General features: G+C 46.4%; 1 protein-coding gene across 3 annotated transcripts in view; it reads left to right on the top strand.

The window, feature by feature from the left end:
• Positions 1–21,116, top strand: part of WNK3 (WNK lysine deficient protein kinase 3) — a 794,746-nt gene that overhangs the window by 749,470 nt on the left and 24,160 nt on the right. For all 3 annotated transcript variants that reach the window (XM_086940176.1, XM_086940174.1, XM_086940175.1), the window contains one exon: positions 457–659. In XM_086940176.1, coding sequence (XP_086796302.1) covers positions 457–659 — 203 coding nt within the window. The remainder of the gene's footprint in view (positions 1–456; positions 660–21,116) is intronic.

The following is a 21,116-nucleotide window of genomic DNA, read 5'->3' as shown; positions in this document are numbered from 1 at the left end:
GGCCACACCAAGGAAAAAGTGCATTAGGTATCAGGCAAAAAGTGTGGGGGGGTACTGCAACTGAAACTCACTTTCTTACACTTTTGTCATGTTTTTCATACAGAAATTAAATGTAAAATATGTGGAGATATTCGGCAATTTATAAATTCAGGTGATGTACCCATGATGGAAAACTCAATTACAAGTAAGGCACCTCTTATTACCAACAAGAGACCATTGTTTACCAAAGAAGTCAAGGCGAGATGTGGGTGCAGAATAAGAACTGGGAAAATATGGATGGACCTGTGGTTTACCATTTTCTTAAGCAGTAAAACCTTTTCTGACGCTTACAAAAAGTGATGTCATTAACAGTTGGAAAGAGAGCGCTGATTAAGAAGTGCATTTGTTAGGACTTTTAAGTTTTCTGTGCTTATGCTTATGCTAGTCCTTTTTCTTTCTCCTTGTCCAAATATGCAGAACGCCTGTGTCTGGCGAGCAACCTGGACTCGTTCCAACAGTCTTCAGGAAGCAAAAAGGGCATGTTTACAGATGATCTCCACAAGCTAGTGGACGATTGGGCAAAGGAGACTGCTGGGAACTCACTTATGAAGCCAAGCCTCAACCAGATCAAGCAGAATCAAACCCGCTTAGAAAATGACAGCTGGAGCCGAACATATGAAGTAAGCCTTTTGGACACGGTCAGCATATGTTCTAGTTTTTTTAACATGTGATGTAATCCTTGGTCTCTGCTTACAAGACTATGGTGAACCCAGTCTTCCATCTCATTCTTCTGAAATTTAATGATTATGATGAGCACCTGATAAACACCAAAGCCCATAAAGTATACACAAATATTCTGCTTCACTCTGACCGTATGCTTGAGGTACACCACTATTATTTTAACCCACCTAACATCTAGTGCATGCAACTTAGGAGGAAACCCAAGTGTCTAATGCTCCTCCCATCTTGTTTGGAGGAGAACGCCTGAGGTAAGCGAGAGCCTGATATTCTTCTGAGATGCTGGAGCTGGCTATAAGGGTTTAACCACACTCTGATGTCCCTAACCCTTTGGTCCTAACTATCACGTGTCCTACTAGACCGGAGGAGGAAAGCGATCATAGCACAGAAGCCTAAACTGCTGTAAGACTTGAGAACAAGTGGCTACCTATATTGCCTGGATCTGCCCCTTATCAGCCATCCATTTTCTTTGATATCAATCTTCACCTTTTCTCCACCCTGCCAAGTGGGTTCTGGATCTCAGTGGGCAATTGACGGGTGTATATGCACCCTCTAATGTTACCAGTGAGCTCAAACTGGTATAGCTCGAATATTATCAATTCAAATCATGTGTAAAGGGAGGGGAAACCTCTTTGTTTTATGAAATAGTCTTCATTAATACTTTTCTCACTTAAAAAAAACCACACATTTTGTCCAACATATTTCGCAAATCATTTGCTTTTGCAGGGCCAGGTAATGTCATATAGAGCACTGAAGTATGCTATAAAACGATATATACAGTCAGTATTAATTAACTGATCTCACAGGATATCTACCAGAGATATAAATTCACCATGCTAATCCAGCCTGTTGGTGATGAGTGCGTGGATGACTGTCTTCCTTGCCTCGGGGAGGGGGGATCCATTTGAACGACTTACGTAGGATGTAGAGAGGGTTAAAGCAACTGGAGGTCACGGCGTTGACCTGTCGATTCATGGAGAGGGAGGAGTCAAGTACGATGCGGAGGTTCTTGGCATGGTCTGTGGGGTTGGAGGGGCTGCCGAGGGCGCTTAGGCCACCAGGTGTTCCACGCCGAAGGGGTGGTTCTGAGGACGTCAGTCTATCCCCTGCCTAATTTAAGTAAAATGTCTGGTATTCCAGACAGTAACATTCGATGCGCACTATTAAACTCTAGGCCCCCAATAAAATATCAATTCGAAGTAGTTGAATTTATGGACAGTCACCGACTAGACATAACTTGGGTTACGGAGACCCGACCCGACCCGACCAGGTGTCTGGGCCCGATCTAGTGGCAGCGACTCCTACCCACTGTGGAGGTCCGCAAGGTCCCCCTCCGCCACCATATCTCCCCCATCTCAGACAACTCCATTGTCTCCCTGTGGCCAAGGGAGTTGAATTAAGGCCCTCACTTTTGCTTTCCGTGTCTACCAGGGAAGAGGCCCTAAGTATTTGAGGATGAGACTTCGCCCCTACCTTCAGGTTAGATCGCTTAGGTCCAATTCCAAATGCTACCTTTTATCCCCCGCTTTGTTAAAGCGAGAAGGTGGGGGGGGGGCAAACTTTTGAGGTGGGAACCTCTAAATTATGGAATGACGTGCCCCTCCAACTACGTATGATGCACTCTGAACAGAAGTTCAGAAAGGCCTTGAAGACCTGGCTGTTCAGCCATAGAGACTAGTTCTCTGTTAGTATGGTCCGATGTTATTCACTTTAGTGCTGGGATACCTCAGTTGAGGTAGCTGCACGCTTTATAAATGTCTTTTATTATTACTATTATTATTATTATTACAACTGTGTTCTTTATAGAGTAGACCAAAATTTTGTGGTCGATTGTATCAAAGGCTGCCGATAAATCAAGGACTACACGCGCTGAACTGCCACCATCGTTCACGAGTGATTCTTATCTTTTCAGTTGTTTGGTCAACTGTCTCCGGTCTGTGGTGTCGAGGGCTCAGCTCTAACACTGCTAAAGTCATTTCTATCTGGAAGAAGACAAATGGTGGCGCTGGATCCTTTTAATTCCAAACAGTTCTGTCTGCCATGTGGACTCACGCAGGGATCTGCTCTTAGCCCTACCTGCTTCAACGTTTACGTTAAACCTTTGGCAGCACTGATCAGATCATTCGGCTTGGATCTTACTTCTTACGCAGTTGATACTCAAATTTTGTTATCTATGTCGTCCCCCAACAACTATGGAGGTGGAAATTTCCATGATTGTATGGGAGCCATCGGAAAATTGGTGGACCAAAATTGTCTAAAGCTCAAGTCTGGAAAAACAGAAGTCATCCTGTTCAGAAATAACCCCTAACTGTGATCCCCTTCCTGGTGGCCAGAGAAATGGGTTTGCTTCCTGTCCCAGTGAGTAAGGTAAAAACATTAGGTGTGGTCATGGACAATAAATTGACATTTGGACTGCAGGTTAAAGGTTAAAGCAATCACATCTTCTGCCTTCTTAATCCTTAAATGCTTTAAAACGTTTTTCCTTTCAAGTTCCCGTTCACAAAAAATTGTAATACCTGCTTTTGTCGTATCCAAAATAGATTATTGCAATGCCCTGTACCTTAATATGCAGCATCAACATTTACACAGGTTACAGGTTCTACAAAAAGTGGCTGTCAGAATGCTGCCCCGCATTCCCGAACATAAGTCTGTTGCACAAGGTCATCAACAAGCTCCTTTGGTTGCTGGTCAGGCAGCATGTTTAAATTCAAGGCCCAATGCTTGGCCAATAAGGCCCTCTATGGAGCTACCCCAACTTCCCGAAGCAATCCTTTATATGGTACAGACAGGGGAGAAACCTTTGGTCCTTGAGCACGCAGAAATTGTTGGTCAACTAATTTAGGCTTACAACCTGGGGTGGAAGAGGTTTTGTGACCTCAACGGCAAAATAATGGAATCTGTTCCCTTCTCACCTCAAGGCCTTACCAAGTTTGCTTGTTTTTAGAAAGGCTTTAAAAGCAGTCCCTCTGTAACAATCAAGACTAACGTTTTGATGGAGGTGCTTCAGCCAGGAGTGTCTCCCTCAGAACCACTTCTCCCATTTAATAAAGCCCTTACAGACATCCAACTTGGGACCTGGTCCAAGCCCAGCACAGGGGCTCCTATGAACAGGACGATTGCCCTGTGTGCCGTGCCTGAAATCCACTACCTAAGGCCTAGGTAAGTCGTCCCTCTAGCAGGGTGCACTAGCCCTAAGGTGAGGGTACAGAGGCTTGAGCCTCTATTCTTAGACATTGTAAGTGTAGTAAAGCCATATAGAGTATATGGTCTGAGAGTTGGTCACTACAAATTCCACAGCTCCATAACGGCTTTACTAAAAACTGGGAATTTTTGTAGCACACTTCTCAGCACATTAAGCCCACCATGATGCTAGTGTGGGATTTAATGTAAAAAGCACTCACAGGGCATCTTAGAGATGCCCCCTGAAAATCACCTAGCCCTGGTGTGGTTCCTAAATGGCTGCCCGCCATTTGCCACCGCCAGACAGGTTTCTGGACTCCTAGTTGGAGAGCCTCCACTCTCTGGATCCAGAAACAAAGTCCATCCTGGGCAGAGGTTTGATGCCTCCTCCCCCATAATGGGCTAGGCCCATGAAAGGGAAAGCTTCAAAGGCCTGGCGTCTTTGTACGCTGTCCCTACCTTTTGCTGCCCCCAGCAACTGGCTCCCACCGGTTCTGACCCCCACTTTGGGCGGGAGAATCGGTGGGAAATCCAAGCTAGGAAGATAAATGTGCCCACCTATGCCAACCTCACCCCTCAGGTGGGGGAGGCGAGGTGAAGCACACATCTCAGTACCTTCCATCTTGAAGATGAAGAGCCAGTCAGGAAGAGGTTCATGCCCCCTCCCACTGGAGGGTGGCATAATAGGGGATTTACCCACCCGAAGGAAGGGACCTATTGGTCCCAATCTGCACACCCCTTTAACACCCCTAAATCTAGTATTTTGGGGCGACCTTGAATTTTGTCGCCTCAGCTTCGAGAAATAAAGAAGGACCAAAAAGCCGTGCTGACACAGGATGAAGAAGAGGACACCAACTGCCTTGCTCCCAGCCCTACCGGCCTGTCCTGTCTACAGCCTGACTACAGCAAGAACCCCGGCGAGCCCAGCAGCCCCCAGAGGACCTGCCCTGCAACCTTTCCACAGACTCTGCCTCCCGTGAGCACCGGATTTGCTCAAAGTCTCACCTCCAGAATCCATATTACGTAGACTCCGGGATTCTGCACCCAACGCTTACAGTCTGATTTCGAGTGGCCCAAATCCCCAAGGAGGTCTCCCCAGGGATCCTGAACTGGTATCTGGTGATCCCCGACCTCCCTCAAGGTTCCCAACAACGCCTGCAGCCTCAACCTGAAGGGTCCCCCCCAACCACGACCGGAGCTGGTAATAAAAGCCTGACGCTAGAAGACACCCCTGCATCCAACGCCCCACAGCCTTGATAGCCCAACCGACGGTGTTCAGGCATCCCCCAAGATCCCAACTTACCTCTCCAGCTGGTGGTCGCCTTCAGGAAGCCTCCCTGCCCAAGCCTGCAGCAACTTACTGAAACTGAAGTTCTCATTTTGAAACCATAGGGTTCCCAACGTCTGACTTGCACCTGGCCCCCCAGTGCCCCTGGTGGTGCAGCTCCTGTGCTGGTCATTGGCCCCTGCAGTGCTGACCTTAACTCCAGAAGTTAAGTGGCCTGTTTGTCAGCAGACCCTAACCAAAGGCCCCCTTAACCCCATTGGCTAACGTTGGGCCACTGCACTCTGCACCCGGCCTCCTCTGTGCTGCTGCAACTTGAGTGTCCTTCTAGACCTTCAGGATCCTTGGTCCTAACCCCCAAAACTCACCCTTGTGAGTCGAGTACTTACCTCCAAAATAGATAACCTTTTTTCTCCCATAGGAACCCATGTTATAAGATTTTGGTCCTAAAAATGTTGTGTGGGGGAACTGCTAATGTGTGGTGAAAAGTGAATTCAATTGCACAGTATAAAAAGTCATACTTACCTTGTATGTAGAACTGTTAGGGTGTGGTATCTCAGCATATCACCCCCAGAACTCAAAGTAATCTAAAGTAATTCAAAAGGAATCTAAAAGTATTTACTGTATGATACGAACTGCATTTAAAGGTGATGCAATCTTGTAAAGATTGTAATTCCAAGTACTATTGCATTTCCTTGAACAGTCTTGCATTTTGTAAGGATATTCTACTCACCTGTGCCAAGTCCTTCATGGTTCTAAAATAAAACCTAAGTGTATGTTTTTATACTTGCCTAATTGATCTGGATTCTGTCTCTGAGTGTGTGCACCACTCCCTGATTGAGTGAACACAATAAATGCTTCACTCACCCTCTGGATAAGCCTAACTGATCACCCACAAGAGAGCTGTTAGTACTTACCTCATTCAGCCTCTGCTATACCTCTGGGGACTCCCTGGACTCAGTGCACACTATACCGTACTTTGGTATAGTATATACAGAGTCAGCTTCCTACAGTGAGCTCTCAGTTATTTCTTCTATTAAAGAAAAAAGAAAGGTCTCGAGTCTCCTGAGGGGCGCAAACTCTTTTAAAAAGCATCACCATGTTTCTACAAGTTCCTCAAAAAGGAAAAAACATGCAATTCCTGCTGAATTACATTTTGATCCTCTACTTCCACATCTCTTTGGTGTCAAAACCAAAGAAATCCTCCTCAGACTCTTCATTATCAAAGCACAAATCCGCCAATAAATTATCGTCTTCGTCGAGACATTCATCGATGAGTAAATCACAGACGACTGCTTCAGCACTGTTGGCGGCGGCTTCATTAATGCCTCTGCCTGCTTCGTCAACGCTTCCAGCGCAGTCAGTTATTCTGGCACTGCTGACGACGATCGTGCTGACAACAGTCAAGACAGTTGCGCCCCCTATGTTACAGGTTCCATCGACGATAACTTAGTCGGTGTCTGTACCTCCATCGACGACCTCCTCGTCGACTATTTCAACGACCATTGTCTCTTATACTACTACCACTTCAGCATCGACGACCACCGCATCGTTGACAGTTGCTCTGCCGCGCCACTGTTGACAAAGAACTTGTCCGCGACATCATTATTACAACCCAAAAGACCTTTATTTTTACTACTCAAACCAGTCTTTCCAACGTCGATGAGGCGATTATTACAAAATTCTTCCCTGGTTTCACCATTGCCACCAAACCACATACTGGATGCACAGGAATCCGATGATGATGAACTTTTTGGCCAAGCTCATAGCCGATCAGAGCTTAATGTTAAATTTCAGATGGAGGCAGATGATGAGGAAATGTATTACGTCCAGGATTACCTTCATCAGCGCTACATACAACAGCCATACATGGACACTGTTCATGAACTGATGGTTCACCACCCAGTTGCGTTGATTCAGGATCTACAAGCAATGCTCCAGGATTTTTCGCAAACACTTTCCTTGATCTAAAGACATAGTTTCACCTCCGGTTGCACCAGTCATACCAGCGTCTCCGCCTCATATACCACCTCCTGTGCCTCTAATGACACTGTTTTCAAATATAGCTGTGCATCAGAGACAGGATGACGATGAGGATAATAATCAGGACGACTGTTGTGACTAAAGTGAACGTCCAGACACCCATTTGCCAATCAGTGAATGGGATGATTATTTATATTTAATTCCCACACCTTCCCGTCCCATTCCTCAACCAACGGATTTGCCACTGGAGGACATTGATGGTTTTCATGTCTTGGTGGAGAGAGCAGCCTCCAGGTTCCAACTTCTATGTAAGTTAAATACTCTGACTGTTTTTTTTATGGTTTTAAGGACTAGTCCAGGATGTCCGTTCAATGAATTCGTATAGTTGATATGGGAGGAAGGTGTGAAGATTATGAAAACACTGGCTTCAGTGCTTGCAGTCCTTCCCAGGATTGACTAAAAGTACAAAGCTCCAGATGACACTCCATCGTGTCTGGTAAGACAACCAAAACCAGATTCAGTCATTTCCGAGGCCGCGCAGCACAGATCCGAAAATCCTTCTACGCCGGTCACTGCTCCACCTAACAAGTAAGGAAGGCATTTTGATTTTATCAGAAAAAGGTTTACCGCAACTTCTGGCACGACAGTTCACGTTGCCAATTCTTTAGCGATTCTGTGGAGGTATGATCACCAAATGTGGTCGGATATCTCATCATATTTAGATCTCCTTCCATAAGATAAAAAGCAGGATTCACGAAAGATACTAATAGAGGGAGAAAGATCAGCCTCTGAAATTGATTTTGCGAGAGGTGTGGCATCACTTGCCTTTCCACAACTAGTGGCAGCAGTGGTTTTTAGATGCCAGGGCTTGCTTAAGGCTGCCACCTCTCGCCCAGCAGTACAAAGCAAAATTTCAGATATGCCTTTTGATGGCGAAGCGCTTTTTGATATCATATTGACAATGCCATTAAAGCCATCAAATCTGATACGGACATGGCCAGATCCCTTGGATTTTTACAGTTTAAAAAAACACCCTTTAGAGGTGCCAGAGGAGGAGGTTCCTACTCCTTTCGCGGAGGGTACAAGAAATTCATTCATTTCAAATGTACCAGTCATTTCACCCTGCCTACCAACAATACCAGGTCTACTGTGCTCAACCAGGAGCTGCATATCCCAGACAACAGTCCAGACGTTGACAGCCATCACAGTCAAGGGACACTGTCCGAAAACAAAGACATCCCAGTACCAATATCTATACATGCATTAGAATTTACGGAAACCCCTCCTCCTCATCCATGTCTTCCAGGAACTCTGACGCACTTACGTGTGCTGAAGCAGGAAGCATTTACTATGCTACAGAAGGGGGCGATAGCGAGAGTTCCATCTTCTCACAAGGTAATGGGATTTTATTCCCGCTTTTTTCTAGTAAGGAAAACGTCTGAATAGTGGCATCCCATTCTGGACCTCAGGCGACTAAACAAATACCTGAGAGAGAAATCTTTTCGCATGGTCACGCTACAGGAGATATTGCAAATGAACAATCACGCAGATTTCAGGACTAGTCTCGATTTGCAAGATGTGTATACTTCCACCTCCGTATAACACCCCAAGCACAGAAAGTTCCTCCGTTTCACTGTAGGAGAAGATCATTATCAGTTCAAAGTCCTGCCATTCGGCCTACGTTCAGCCCTTCGAGGTTTTACAAAATGCCTTACCCCAGTAGCAGTACATCTTCGATTAAAGGGTCTTCAACATTTTCGGTATTTAGACGACTGGCTGGTGAAAGCTCCATCTCGTCTACAATCTTTGGAAGCCACGTCTGCATGCATGCACTGTTTCATTCTCTGGGGCTCGTCGTCAATTACCCAAAATCCAAACTTTCTCCAAAGCAAAGGTGAACTTTCCTGGGAGACACTCTAGGCACGTTACAGGACAAAGCATTCTTATCAATAGAAAGAAAATAGATGATAATCAGTCTGGTATACAAACTCTCTTCAAAAAAGTTTGTTTCTCTCCGTCTCCTCAAATCTCTACTGGGCCGGATGCCCTCCACCATCCTTTCAATTTCTTGTGCACTTCTTCGAATGAGACTGATTCAGGAGCAACTGGACAGCCAATGGCTAGGTCACCGGATCGTTCAACGATCTGTATCGGGTAACACCTACAATGAACAAAAGCACTTCTTTGGTGGCAATCCTCCAAAAACATATCGGAAGGGCTAACTGTCCTATCTCCAGTTCCACATTTCATTATCACCACGGAAGCTTTTCTGGACGTTTGGGGAGCGTATCTACTCCAAATCAAAGGCAGACGGAGTGCCTAAAGTCATCGCTCTAGAACTTCAGTCTTTCCTTCCAAGAATATGAGACTCCTCCGTCCTCATACGGACAAAGTACCACCTGCATTCATTACCACAACAAGCAGGGAGGTACTAGATCCCACATCCTGTCTATGGAAATGCAAAAATATGGACAGCATCTCGAATCGAGGAACATCTGCCGGGAGTGCAGAACAGATTTGCAGACATTCTGAGCAGAACCAGCCAAACTTGTTACGGGTAAGAGCCAAATCAACCGATTCTCTATTACATCTTCCACCAATGGTACGAGTCCATTCTTGATCTCTTCGCTTTTCAAAAAAATCAGAAATGCCGGTTCATTGCCAGCAGGGAACCTCTCAGAGGGTCATGGGGGAATGTGTTATTGATAAGATGTTCAGGGACCTTTGATTACGCTTTTCCCCATGCCCTCTAATTCCCAGGATTCTCATAAAAATGAAGAGGGAACTGTGGAGGCTAATTCTCATTGCGCCTCGCAGGCCTCAACAGCATTGGTTCTCCAAGCTCTTGCTGCTCTAAGAAGCCCAGGCTTATCGCCTCCCAATGACGCTGAACCTGTTGACTATGAAGAATGGCCAGGGCTTCAGCCCCATCCTGTTTCTCTCCATTTGCATGCATGGGTCCTGATTTTATCACGTTTAAAGATCTAGATCTCCCTCAAGACTGCAGGGGAAAAAATTCATGGGCAAGTGCTGATTCCACAAACAAAACCTATTAATTAAAATTGAAATGTTTGTGTTTGGTGCTCTCAAAATAAAGTTGATCCGCTTGACACTTCTCTTGAGCAAATTTTACCCTACCTCCCTCTTTGGCCAAATAAGGATTGGTATATGCATCTATGAAGGTTCAGTTAGCTACCATCTCTCGTTTCAGATGTACTTCTAACTCCTCTTCACTCTGTTCTGCAAGGATTGTGAAGCAATTCATGAATAGTTTATTCAGGGTATTTCCTCCAATTCAAGCACCTCCTCCGTAATGGAGTCTCAACACAGTTCTTTCGCAACTCAGTCAAATTTTGGGCCAATTCACAAAGCAGATCTCAAATTTCTCACGTGGAAACTCTCATTACTGCTAGCCCTCATTTCTGCTAGAAGGGTTAGCGAGATTCAAGCATTGACAATTAAACAACCGTTTATACACTTTACAGAAAATACTGTCCTTCTTAGAACCAATCCATGTTTTATTCCTAATGGTCCATCGAAGTTTCTCTTCAACGAACCCTTGATTCTACTAACCTTTCTTCCGAATCCATATTTCCCAGCTGAAAAAGCACTACACACTTTGGACATCAAAAGATGCTTACGATTTGATTTACAAGGAACTAAAACAATTCGAAAGACTGACCAATTGCTGGTGGCCTATAGTACTTCTAAACAAGGTGCAGCAGTCACTAAAGCAACTGTAGCACGTGGGATCGATGCTACAATCCAGCTCTGCCATGTTAAGGCAGACAAGCCTCTACAACGCAGGATTAAAGCACATTCCATAAGAGCAGTCTCCACCTCAGCTGCTCTCTTCGCTGGTGTCCTTTGGACAAAATCTGCCATGCTGCTACGTGGAAGAATCCTCACCTTTTCACCCCGCACTACAGTGATGCAGCTGTAGGACAAGCGTTCTTATGTCACCTTTTTCAATAAGGTAAGCCTCTATTCATGGAGGAATTTCCTTTATCCAGTATTATGGGTGTCTTTCATAGATTAACATGCCTGAATCATTCCCCGTCGTAGGAGTAGGTGGCTGATGATATACCTCCTCCTGATCTTCCTCCTCATCTGAACTCTGACACTTCACGTTGAGCTCCGAAGGACTTGTCGCCATTTGGAAAATGTCACCCACATCTGAGACTTCCTCCTGGAGGAGACATGCTGGAAGAATTGGTTGGACCCGGCTCAGTGATGTTAACGCTGGTGTCAGCGCCCTTTTTGTGATTTTAAGGCGTACACATGTTGCCTGTAGGCCAGAATCCATCACAGTCGACGAGCCCGTAGACGGTATGATAGTCGACGGTGGAGCATCGACAGTTGACCTAGCCAATGGAGTCATCGTCGACGGGGCCGCCGTCGACGGCAAAGATATTCCTGTCGTCGACTATGTCTTTGTCGATGGTTCCTTCGTCTATGGTTCTTTCGTCGACGGTGTCTTCGTCGACGAGCCCTTCACCTGCCGTCGGCGATGGGGTTGTAGTCGTCGACGATGATAATGACAACTATGCCGTCGACGTAGAAACTGTCGACGTAGAAACATAAGAAGCTGCAGACATGGTTTTCTTCGACGATGAAGATGTCGTCGACGATGTCGAAACCGGCTTCTTGAAGGTGTGAACTTCCTTCACAGAAGTTGTCTTAGCCAGAACCTCTGAAGACTTTTTTGATGTCTTCTTTTGAGGAGGAGCCGTAGGGCTTGGTGAAGCCACCCTTGGTCTCTTCAGAGATGATTTTGAAGAGACTGAAGAACCTTCACTCTCCTCAGAGGAATCAAGGTGGTCTCTGTCCGTCAGCCTCTGGAGCCAAATTAAGAGGCGCCCTTCGCGGTCCTTGAGGGTTTTAGTGGAAAATGTACGACATACCTTGCAGTCCTTAGCAGAATGATCCGGATACAGGCAATACAGGCAGTCTTTATGCTGGTCATCAATATGTAGCCTTTTCTTTCCACAAGAACCACAGGATCTAAAAATACCCTTTTTTGGTGCGTCAGCCATACTCCCAAGTAGTCACTGAAGAAACAGGAAAAAAATATCCCAAAACACTGGAAACCAGTTCTCAAGAAACAAACCTGAGCAGAGCTCAGAGGAGACTCCCTTAGCACAACGTGCAGTAGAAAATCTGAGGGACTGAGGCTCCTTCCAGGAGGATTCTAGAGGGAAGTGACAGCTGATTGGCTCTTTTCTAGAGTTTGGTCCTTTTGACAAAAGGACATGGATATGTTACTAATGTGAGGCCTATAGGCCTATTTCTCTATATGTCTATAGGACATTACTTTATTTATGTACCGGGGACTCCCATTCCGACGACTGGGAATGATTCAGGCATGTGAATCTATGAAAGAGACCAATACTGGATAACTGCAGTGACTGGTATGTAACGCATTTCTTCTAGTTCATGGCTATACATATTCGGTATATAAAATGTTTTTTGTACCATATTGCTTCTTATTTATATTCAATAACTAGTGTATGCATATATGTGTGTGTGTGTGTGTGTGTGTGTATATATATATATATATATATATATATATATATATATATATATATTCACTGAAAAAACCATAGGTTATAGACCATATATAGTTAGGAATTAGCGTTTACAAAACCTTATTTTACTCACACAAAACCATTGAAATTCGCATATATAGTCAGTTGCACTAACTATGTATCGCGCACCCGCAATCCACTGCTGATCATGTCACATTACATCATTCATGACATGGTCAGTGACATCACTGATGACATCTCAAATGACATCACTGATATCTCAAATGACATCACTGATGACATCACTGATGACATCTCAAATGACATCACTGATGACATCACTGATGACATCTCATTTGACATTACTGATCACATCACTGATGACATCATTCATGTGATTATACGATGAACCTCTTCAGACTCTAATATAACCTTAGATACACTCAGTGTAAACAGACACTCACAGACTGTCACTCATCCATGGAGTTACTCACACACCTAGTCAGTCATGCAAAGAATCAATCACATCTCCATTTCCTCAACTATACAGTTATACACACCTTACTTATTCAAACATATACTAACACATATTTACTCTCTTATACAATCCATGATACAAGTTTACAATGATCCATACAGCCACTCACACATTCACTGGCTCTTATGCACAGTTATTTATATATGTCAACTCTCACATGTACTGTGTTTTACATATGTACTTACTTTGACATGTAGCACTGAGATATCCATTCACTCACCAATACACTCATGCACACAGTCAACCGCCCATACAGCTGTTTCCACATGCACTTTTGAACCCATACATCTAGTGAATCAACTGCTCACACATCTATGCACAGAGTCATACACCTCCCAGCCACCCACACACACACTCAGTCTCCCATACAAATACTTGGGCAACCAATCAATAACCCATATAGTTACTCATATAGCTACTGATCAACACATGCAGCAGTTTACAGAACAACAGACATAATGATGCACAAATTAAGACAGTTTAGTCACTAACCCATGCACTCAGTGAGAAACATTTAATCACTCACTCATACAGTCAGTCATGCACCTACTAAATCCTTCATTCAGACACTTATACATCCACTCATTCTTCAATATGTAAGACATATTTTAACTTTACAGAAACATACAGTCACTGGATGTTGTCATCAGTGATGTCATCAGTGATGTCATTTGAGATTTCATCAGTGATGTCATCAGTGATGTCACTGACCATGTCATGAATGATGTAATATGTGACATGATCAGCTGTGGATTGCGGGTGCGCGATATATAGTTAGTGCAACTAACTATATATGGAATTTCAATGGTTTTGTGTGAGTAAAATAAGGTTTTGTAAATGCTAATTCCTAACTATATATGGTCTATAACCTATGGTTTTTTCAGTGAATTTTCAAGGTTTTGTAAATGCTAATTCCTAACTATATATGGTCTATAACCTATGTTTTTTTCAGTGAATTTCAATGGTTTTTTAATAGCAAATATCAAAAGCTGTAAAATGTATTCTTCTTTTAAAGGAAAAATATATTTTATATGTATTTAATATAATTTTTTTATGTATATACATTTTTTGAGGGAACGAATTTAGCAACTATCCTGCTGAAGAAGAGGGTGGGGAAAAAAAAACAAAGAGGAGGACTAAGAGGAAAGAACAATCAGTTCAAAAATACAATTGCTTTAAAGCATGAAGTGCTTTTCCACACATTTACATTTAAATACCCCATATTAGAACATACAAAATATCTACAGAGGAGACGGTGTACATTGAATTTTAGACTCTTCATTGGTACCTACATGTTGGTACTTACATCACCCACACAACACAACAGCTCTATTCAGAGCTACCCTACCTCAAAGCACTCTAAAATATTATTTTACTATTTCCCTTGGTTTTTCCCTTGTTACGCTTTCCGGAACGCTACCCGGTGCGCGGACCGGGCGCTATGTTTTTTTAACATATATGGGCCTCCTCAGCCACCCTCAGAAAACCTAGGGCGTCAGGATATGTCTCCCGTGCCCCTTATACCCATTCCCAACATTGTTTATCCTCCATCTTGTGACTAAATTCGTCCGAAACACAAGATGGCGGACTCCCATTATGCTACCGGTGAGCTACCCGGTTTGCGTACCGGGTAGCGCTTCCACCGCGAAAAATCTGAAAAAAATGTATTTTATTTTTTTGCCACGCGGGGCCCTTTAATAGCCCCCACATCAATCCTAGGGGGTCAGGAGGGGTCTACCTTGCCCCCTTTCATTCATTTCCCCCTTCGTTTATTTCCACCTCTTGTCTCTCGATCCTACCGAGAGACAAGATGGCGGCCGCTCCGGACTGTTTAGAATGTTGACAGTCACGGAGAGCCAATCCGCTTCTCCTCGCAAAGTTCCGTTACGCGTCTGGTACGCGAACCGGGGCGCTAACCGGGACTCTGTCACAGATGTATATATTTTTTTGAACGTTAATTTCTCAAAATGCACTGGAGCACATATCTTGAGACCTAGCAAAGGCACATCGGGCAAACAGTCTCTACAATTTTGCCAAGTTTCATAGAAATCCATTCATCCGTTCGAGCTTAAAGTGAGTCCAACCGCCCTCTGGAAAACTCAATGTTAAAGATACGTTTTGGGACCCCCCTTTTTTCTCGGCCCCCGCTTGACGAAACCCCCCCAAACTTTCAGGGGACGCTCAGAAACAAAATGTGCCATTTTGCTGGAAATTTCAGCCAATTCCGTCCATCAACGCCAAAGTTATTCAACATAGAATTTTCAGAAATCCCTATTCAAAAAAATCCTAACTATATATACCTACTGGCGACCGCCAGTAGGTAATATATATATCAGATCAGGGGGCGGAGCAAGGTGTTTAAATCTCCACCAAGGCAGGGTTGCCTACGCCACAGCACATGAAGCATTTGGAGAGGAGCGCTGATGAAGGCCGACACGCCGAAATGCATTCGCTAAGAGACTTTTCCTCAATAAAGTGCTTGTGAGACTTGGCCCTTTCCCCAGAAATTTTTCGCTTTTTATCCCCTGTTAATTTAGAATGCCCCCATTGAAACAACACTGTATAGGCTTTGGGTGGTGGAGAATGCCCTGTTTAGTTTAAAACTTGTGTTAAAATGCAGGTACCTTCTACACCTAACATGGCCGCCACAGACCTCTGCTGCAGCAGCGTGGTTTAGAGGGCGCATTCTAGTAGCCAGGGGCAGGCTGGAACCCTCAGGCAATGTATCCATCTTAGCCTGCCAGCCTGTCCATAGGTAGAATGGTGGAACCACCTAGCACCTCCTGGAACCTTCTGGAACAGGTGAGGTGACACCAACTGACACTACCAACTGTCAACTGGCACTATAAAAGGAAAGGGAGGGAACTTTCCTGAGGAGAAGGAGAGAAGCTGAGGGGAGGACCTGGGGGAGGAACCTACGCAGGAGTTTAGGCAGAGGGGCCTAGTCAGGGACTATGATACTGGAAGTGACAGTACTTTGAGTGCTGCCTTTCAAGTATTGAGCACACCTGTAAATCCCCCCTGACCTAGCCCAGCGGAAGGGAACCCCCAGGGACCCCTTGAGGGGATTGGCTGAGGAGATCCAACACCAGCCACCAATTTAACCCCCTTCAAGGAAACAAGAACCCAACTGCTATTTACAAGGGCGCCAGAAACAGCTGCGCCAAGAAGAAACCAAGGAACCAGAAACCAAGTAACTGAACTAAGGGCGCAAGAAACATCACGCCAAGAAGAAAAACTAAATCACCACAGGACTTTTGAGGAACCACCCAGGTATTGGCGCTGTGACGCTCCCTGTGCCCCCCTGACGCCACCTGGGGTTCCTGCGCTAACCTGCCACTGCTGTGTGGCTTGACCTGTGAACTGCCCTTGTTTGAAGACAGCTACTGCTGAAGCGCTAGCCTCCTAGAAACTGCCTAAGCGCTACATTGCCCTCCAAGCGCTTATCTACTGTGTCCCTGTGAGAAGCACTGAGCCTGCTGATATTGCCAGAGTGCGCTGTGATTCTTGAGGCTATAGTGATCCTGAAGCGCTAGAATCCTGAAGCACTAGAATCCGGAAGCGCTAGAATCCTGAAGCGCTATATCTGCCTGGATTGTTGTCCTGTGAACTGCTGACCCCTGAAAAGCGCTCTTATGTCGCTGTGCCGGTGAAGCGACCGGAAGTAGTGGAAGAGCGCCACTGACCGCAACCTCGCCAAGCGCCTACCTGTAGCGCCTAGTGAAACGCCGTGCTTTGCCCCCAGGCGGCCCCCAGTGCCAGGAGAGGGCCGCCTCAGCAACCGGAGGCGTGAGGGAGAAAAGGCGCTGTGTCTCAGCGTGACCTGGGGCCGCTGTCATCGCCGCGGCCCGGCCGGAGAGTGAGGGATCCCAGCGGAACCAGCGCCGTCTTCGTGACCCCCCTCGGCGGCCCCCGTGTACCAGGAGGGGGCCGCCGTATTGTACGCCTGAGGAGGCCTCCGCGCATTCCAGTAAGGTCGCGTTAGGCCCTGAGGCAGGAATCCCCGTATCACGTGACGGGGATACATCAAGTCCCGGCCCCGCCGTGCACTGATTGGCCGCGTGGCCGAGCCTCTCCTGCACCACATCGCGATTGGTTCCTGGGCCGGTGAGGCTGTAGAAGGCCCGGGAACCGCTTGTCATCGACGGGGAGGGCTCCAAGAGAGTGTCAGAGCCCCCCTCACTGCCAGCACTCGTCGCGGAGGGGGCCGACGTGAAGCCTGAGAGCCCCCTCCGATTTGCCCCACAACGTCTTGGAACTGCCTCGCGACCGGCGCTGGTGCTCTGTAGCTGCTCCCTGCACCGCGCCCGGTCGTGTGAGGCTCCAGAACCGGCGCAAGGGCCCCGGAGGGCCGAAGAAAAAGGTAATCCCCCAGGGGAGGAGGGCGGAAGGCCGGGTAAGGCCCCGTGTTCGCCCCTCCCCGGGGGTAAATGTCACTGGGCCCCGTTGGCCCTCATTAATTGCTGAGAACTAGTGACTGGGTCCTGTTGGCCCTAATTAATTACAGAAGCCCTTCAGGCATGGGGACTGGGCCCACGAAGGTCACTGTGGGTCCTCTGCAGTAGGAACCTTGTACTCCTGCAGTGAGATAATTATTAAATTGGGCTGCATTGTTGATGAATGTTTTTCCCTTACCTTATGGGAATGTTCCCTGATTAATAGGAGCAATTTACTGCTCATTTATGCACCAGCCGATGTGTAGTTTGCCTAATGCCAGGTTGGAAGTGATGTAATGCCTATTTGAAGCCTGATGCAGGGCTTATAGGGTGCTAAGGAAATACTTGGGGCCTATTGAAATACTGGGTACTGGCTAATTAAATGTTCACTTCTGCCTAGGACAATGCCTTTAGAAATGTCCTAACTTCTGCCTAGAGAACTGTTTATTTCTAGCTAAATGCCTTAGTGAATGCCCAATGTAAGGTTCATTCAAATACGCTTTGCGTAAAGCTCTAGGTAATGGAATGGTTATTCCTCCCAAGTGCAACTGGTAATTAACTGTCTGGTTAGTTTATGACTAATGAAATGTTCTGCCTTTACTCTCATGACATGTATATTACTGCCTAAGGCACTGTTATATGAATGCTGTTGCTACCTCAGGAAATGTTTATACTACATAGTTACATAGTTCCTGGGTCATATGTCATGCATACTCCTGCCTAATGCAATGGTTCCCAAAGACCTCTAGGTATATAAGGAGATGGTTACTCCCATTTGAGGAGAGGTTTATTCCTGATTAATAGGGATAATGCACTGCTATTCCAGCCTCAGGTGTTGTAGTAGTTTAACCTAGTTAAAAGAAAGGTTGATTCTTACCTGATGAAATGGGTAATGCTGGTTAAATGAAATGTTTTACATTGACTTCTTCAGGAAGTCTTTCCCCTGTGTGAGGAGAGTGATAACTTTGACCTCTAGTCAGTTATGATACATTATTTATCTATTTATGAGATGTTTTACTCCTAATAGGGGAGAAGAGTTATGCACAGCTAAGGTTCCCCCTGATGTGATGTTTCATATTTAAGGAAAGTGGAAACCTACTGTTATTTATTGAAAAGCTTACTGTTACAACTCCTAAATGTATTTGATGCAGGTGCTGACCAGGAGCAAGGCATAGGTCAGGCCTGTGTTTTACTAAAAATGTATTTATCCAATATTGATTATTTATGAAATATCTAATATTTATTCAACGGAAGACTAATGCTAAGTGTTGACACACAGGTGTCCGAAAAGAGAGCTAAGAAGTTAATTTTATGATGAATTCCTAATACCCTGATCCTGCTCTATTTTAATAAAGTTAACTTGAGTTTTTACACAAACTCACTGGAGTGGTGTCACTAATTGCGTGCCCAGGTTTCTGACTCAGTGGTTGCGTGTGCTGCATGGTTGCTTAACACATATGCTTTCGGATGCCTACCCGCTCGTGCCATGCTACCCTAGGGGACTGGTGACCCCAGTTCCAACATATTGGTGTCGAGTGGTGGGATCCAGAACTTGTGACCATGCAGCACCCTCCATTGGGACAGGGTGCACAGCAATTGGGCTGCACAATTATTGTGTGTAAGCCAAAGTAATTGACCCCTCCACTGTCTAGCCTGTGAGTGTATCAAGATCTGTTAGACCTAATCCTGTCACCCACGTCCTGGTATCTTTTCCCAGATTTATCTGAGTCCCCACCTGGCATAATGGAGTTTTGTCAGGGGATGGGGGTGCCTGTTGGGCGGAGAACCGGGAAGAAGGAACTCCGTACCGCTTTGAGGGCATGGGTAGGAGCCCACCCAGAGGGGAGAGGGGATGGGGGACAGGAGGGGCAGGTCACACCCAGGGAGGCGGGCACACCGGAGAACCTTGGAAGGGGGTGTGTGCCGTCAGAGAGGTTAGAGCATGAGAGGGAGAGTGAGAGCCTTGCAATGATGGATGAGAGGAAGCTGGTGCACAAGCTTCAGCTAGAAGAGTTAGAGCTGAAGGCCTTGGAATTCTGTGTACCAGGTGCTTCCATGGTGGCAGCGTACCCGAGGTTCGGGGTTTGGACCAGTCACAGGGGGAAGGACCTGGACTGGGGTTTCAGGATCAGGAATTGCCTGACCTGGAGGGTGGGGTACCAGTAACTATGGACCCTACCGGTGTGACTCCCAGGGGTACCTCTCCGGGTAGGAGGGTGTGCGGAACTCTGGGAGGGGGTGCAGAGGGAGGAAAGACTCTCCTCTGGCACCGGTCCAGCCATGGGGTTAAGATCCTGGGTTGGGTGGCTAGGTTCAGGGGTTGCCTGACCTGGCGGGAGGAATCTCTGTATTCAGGGTTCCTCCGGTTGTGACTTCTAGGGGTACCTATCCGGGGAGGAGGGTGCGGAACCCTGGAAGGGGGGTGCAGAGGGAGGAAGGACTCACCTCTGGCACCAGTCCAGCCACGGGGTTAAGATCCTGGGTTGGGTGGCCAGGTTCAGGGGTTGCCTGACCTGGCGGGAGGAATCTCTGTATTCAGAGTTCCCCCGGTTGTGACTCTCAGGGGTACTACTCCAGGTGGGAGGGTGCGGAACCCTGGGAGGGGGTGCAGGGAGAGGTAGGTCTCGCCCCTGTCATCAATTCAACTTAAGGGTTTAGACCCTAGGTTGAGGAGGAGAGTGGAAAAAGGTACCACGGGCCTGGGGCGACTGCCCCCCACTCTGAGAGAGAGTAAGGGCCAGAGACATCTGGATTGGAGGTCTGTCCTGGCCGCATCCCACTAGGAACACCAGTGGGGTGGTTGGATTAGCGAGGATGTCATGGTGGTATTGGGCCTGCGTCCACCTTTTTCCGCCCCAAGCAGGGAAGCCCGTCAAGGGAATGACCAGTCTACCCTGGCTTTTGGCTGGGGGGGAGATGTGTGAGACTTGGCCCTTTCCCCAGAACTTTTTCGCTTTTTATCCCCTGTTAATTTAGAATGCCCCCATTGAAACAACACTGTATAGGCTTTGGGTGGTGGAGAATGCCCTGTTTAGTTTAAAACTTGTGTTAAAATGCAGGTACCTTCTACACCTAACATGGCCGCCACAGACCTCTGCTGCAGCAGCGTGGTTTAGAGGGCGCATTCTAGTAGCCAGGGGCAGGCTGGAACCCTCAGGCAATGTATCCATCTTAGCCTGCCAGCCTGTCCATAGGTAGAATGGTGGAACCACCTAGCACCTCCTGGAACCTTCTGGAACAGGTGAGGTGACACCAACTGACACTACCAACTGTCAACTGGCACTATAAAAGGAAAGGGAGGGAACTTTCCTGAGGAGAAGAAGGAGAGAAGCTGAGGGGAGGACCTGGGGGAGGAACCTACGCAGGAGTTTAGGCAGAGGGGCCTAGTCAGGGACTATGATACTGGAAGTGACAGTACTTTGAGTGCTGCCTTTCAAGTATTGAGCACA

Source organism: Lissotriton vulgaris, chromosome 10 (genome assembly GCF_964263255.1).
Source record: "Lissotriton vulgaris chromosome 10, aLisVul1.2, whole genome shotgun sequence".
NCBI classification, from domain to species: Eukaryota; Metazoa; Chordata; class Amphibia; order Caudata; family Salamandridae; genus Lissotriton; species Lissotriton vulgaris.
This window is presented reverse-complemented; position numbering and strand designations above follow the sequence as displayed.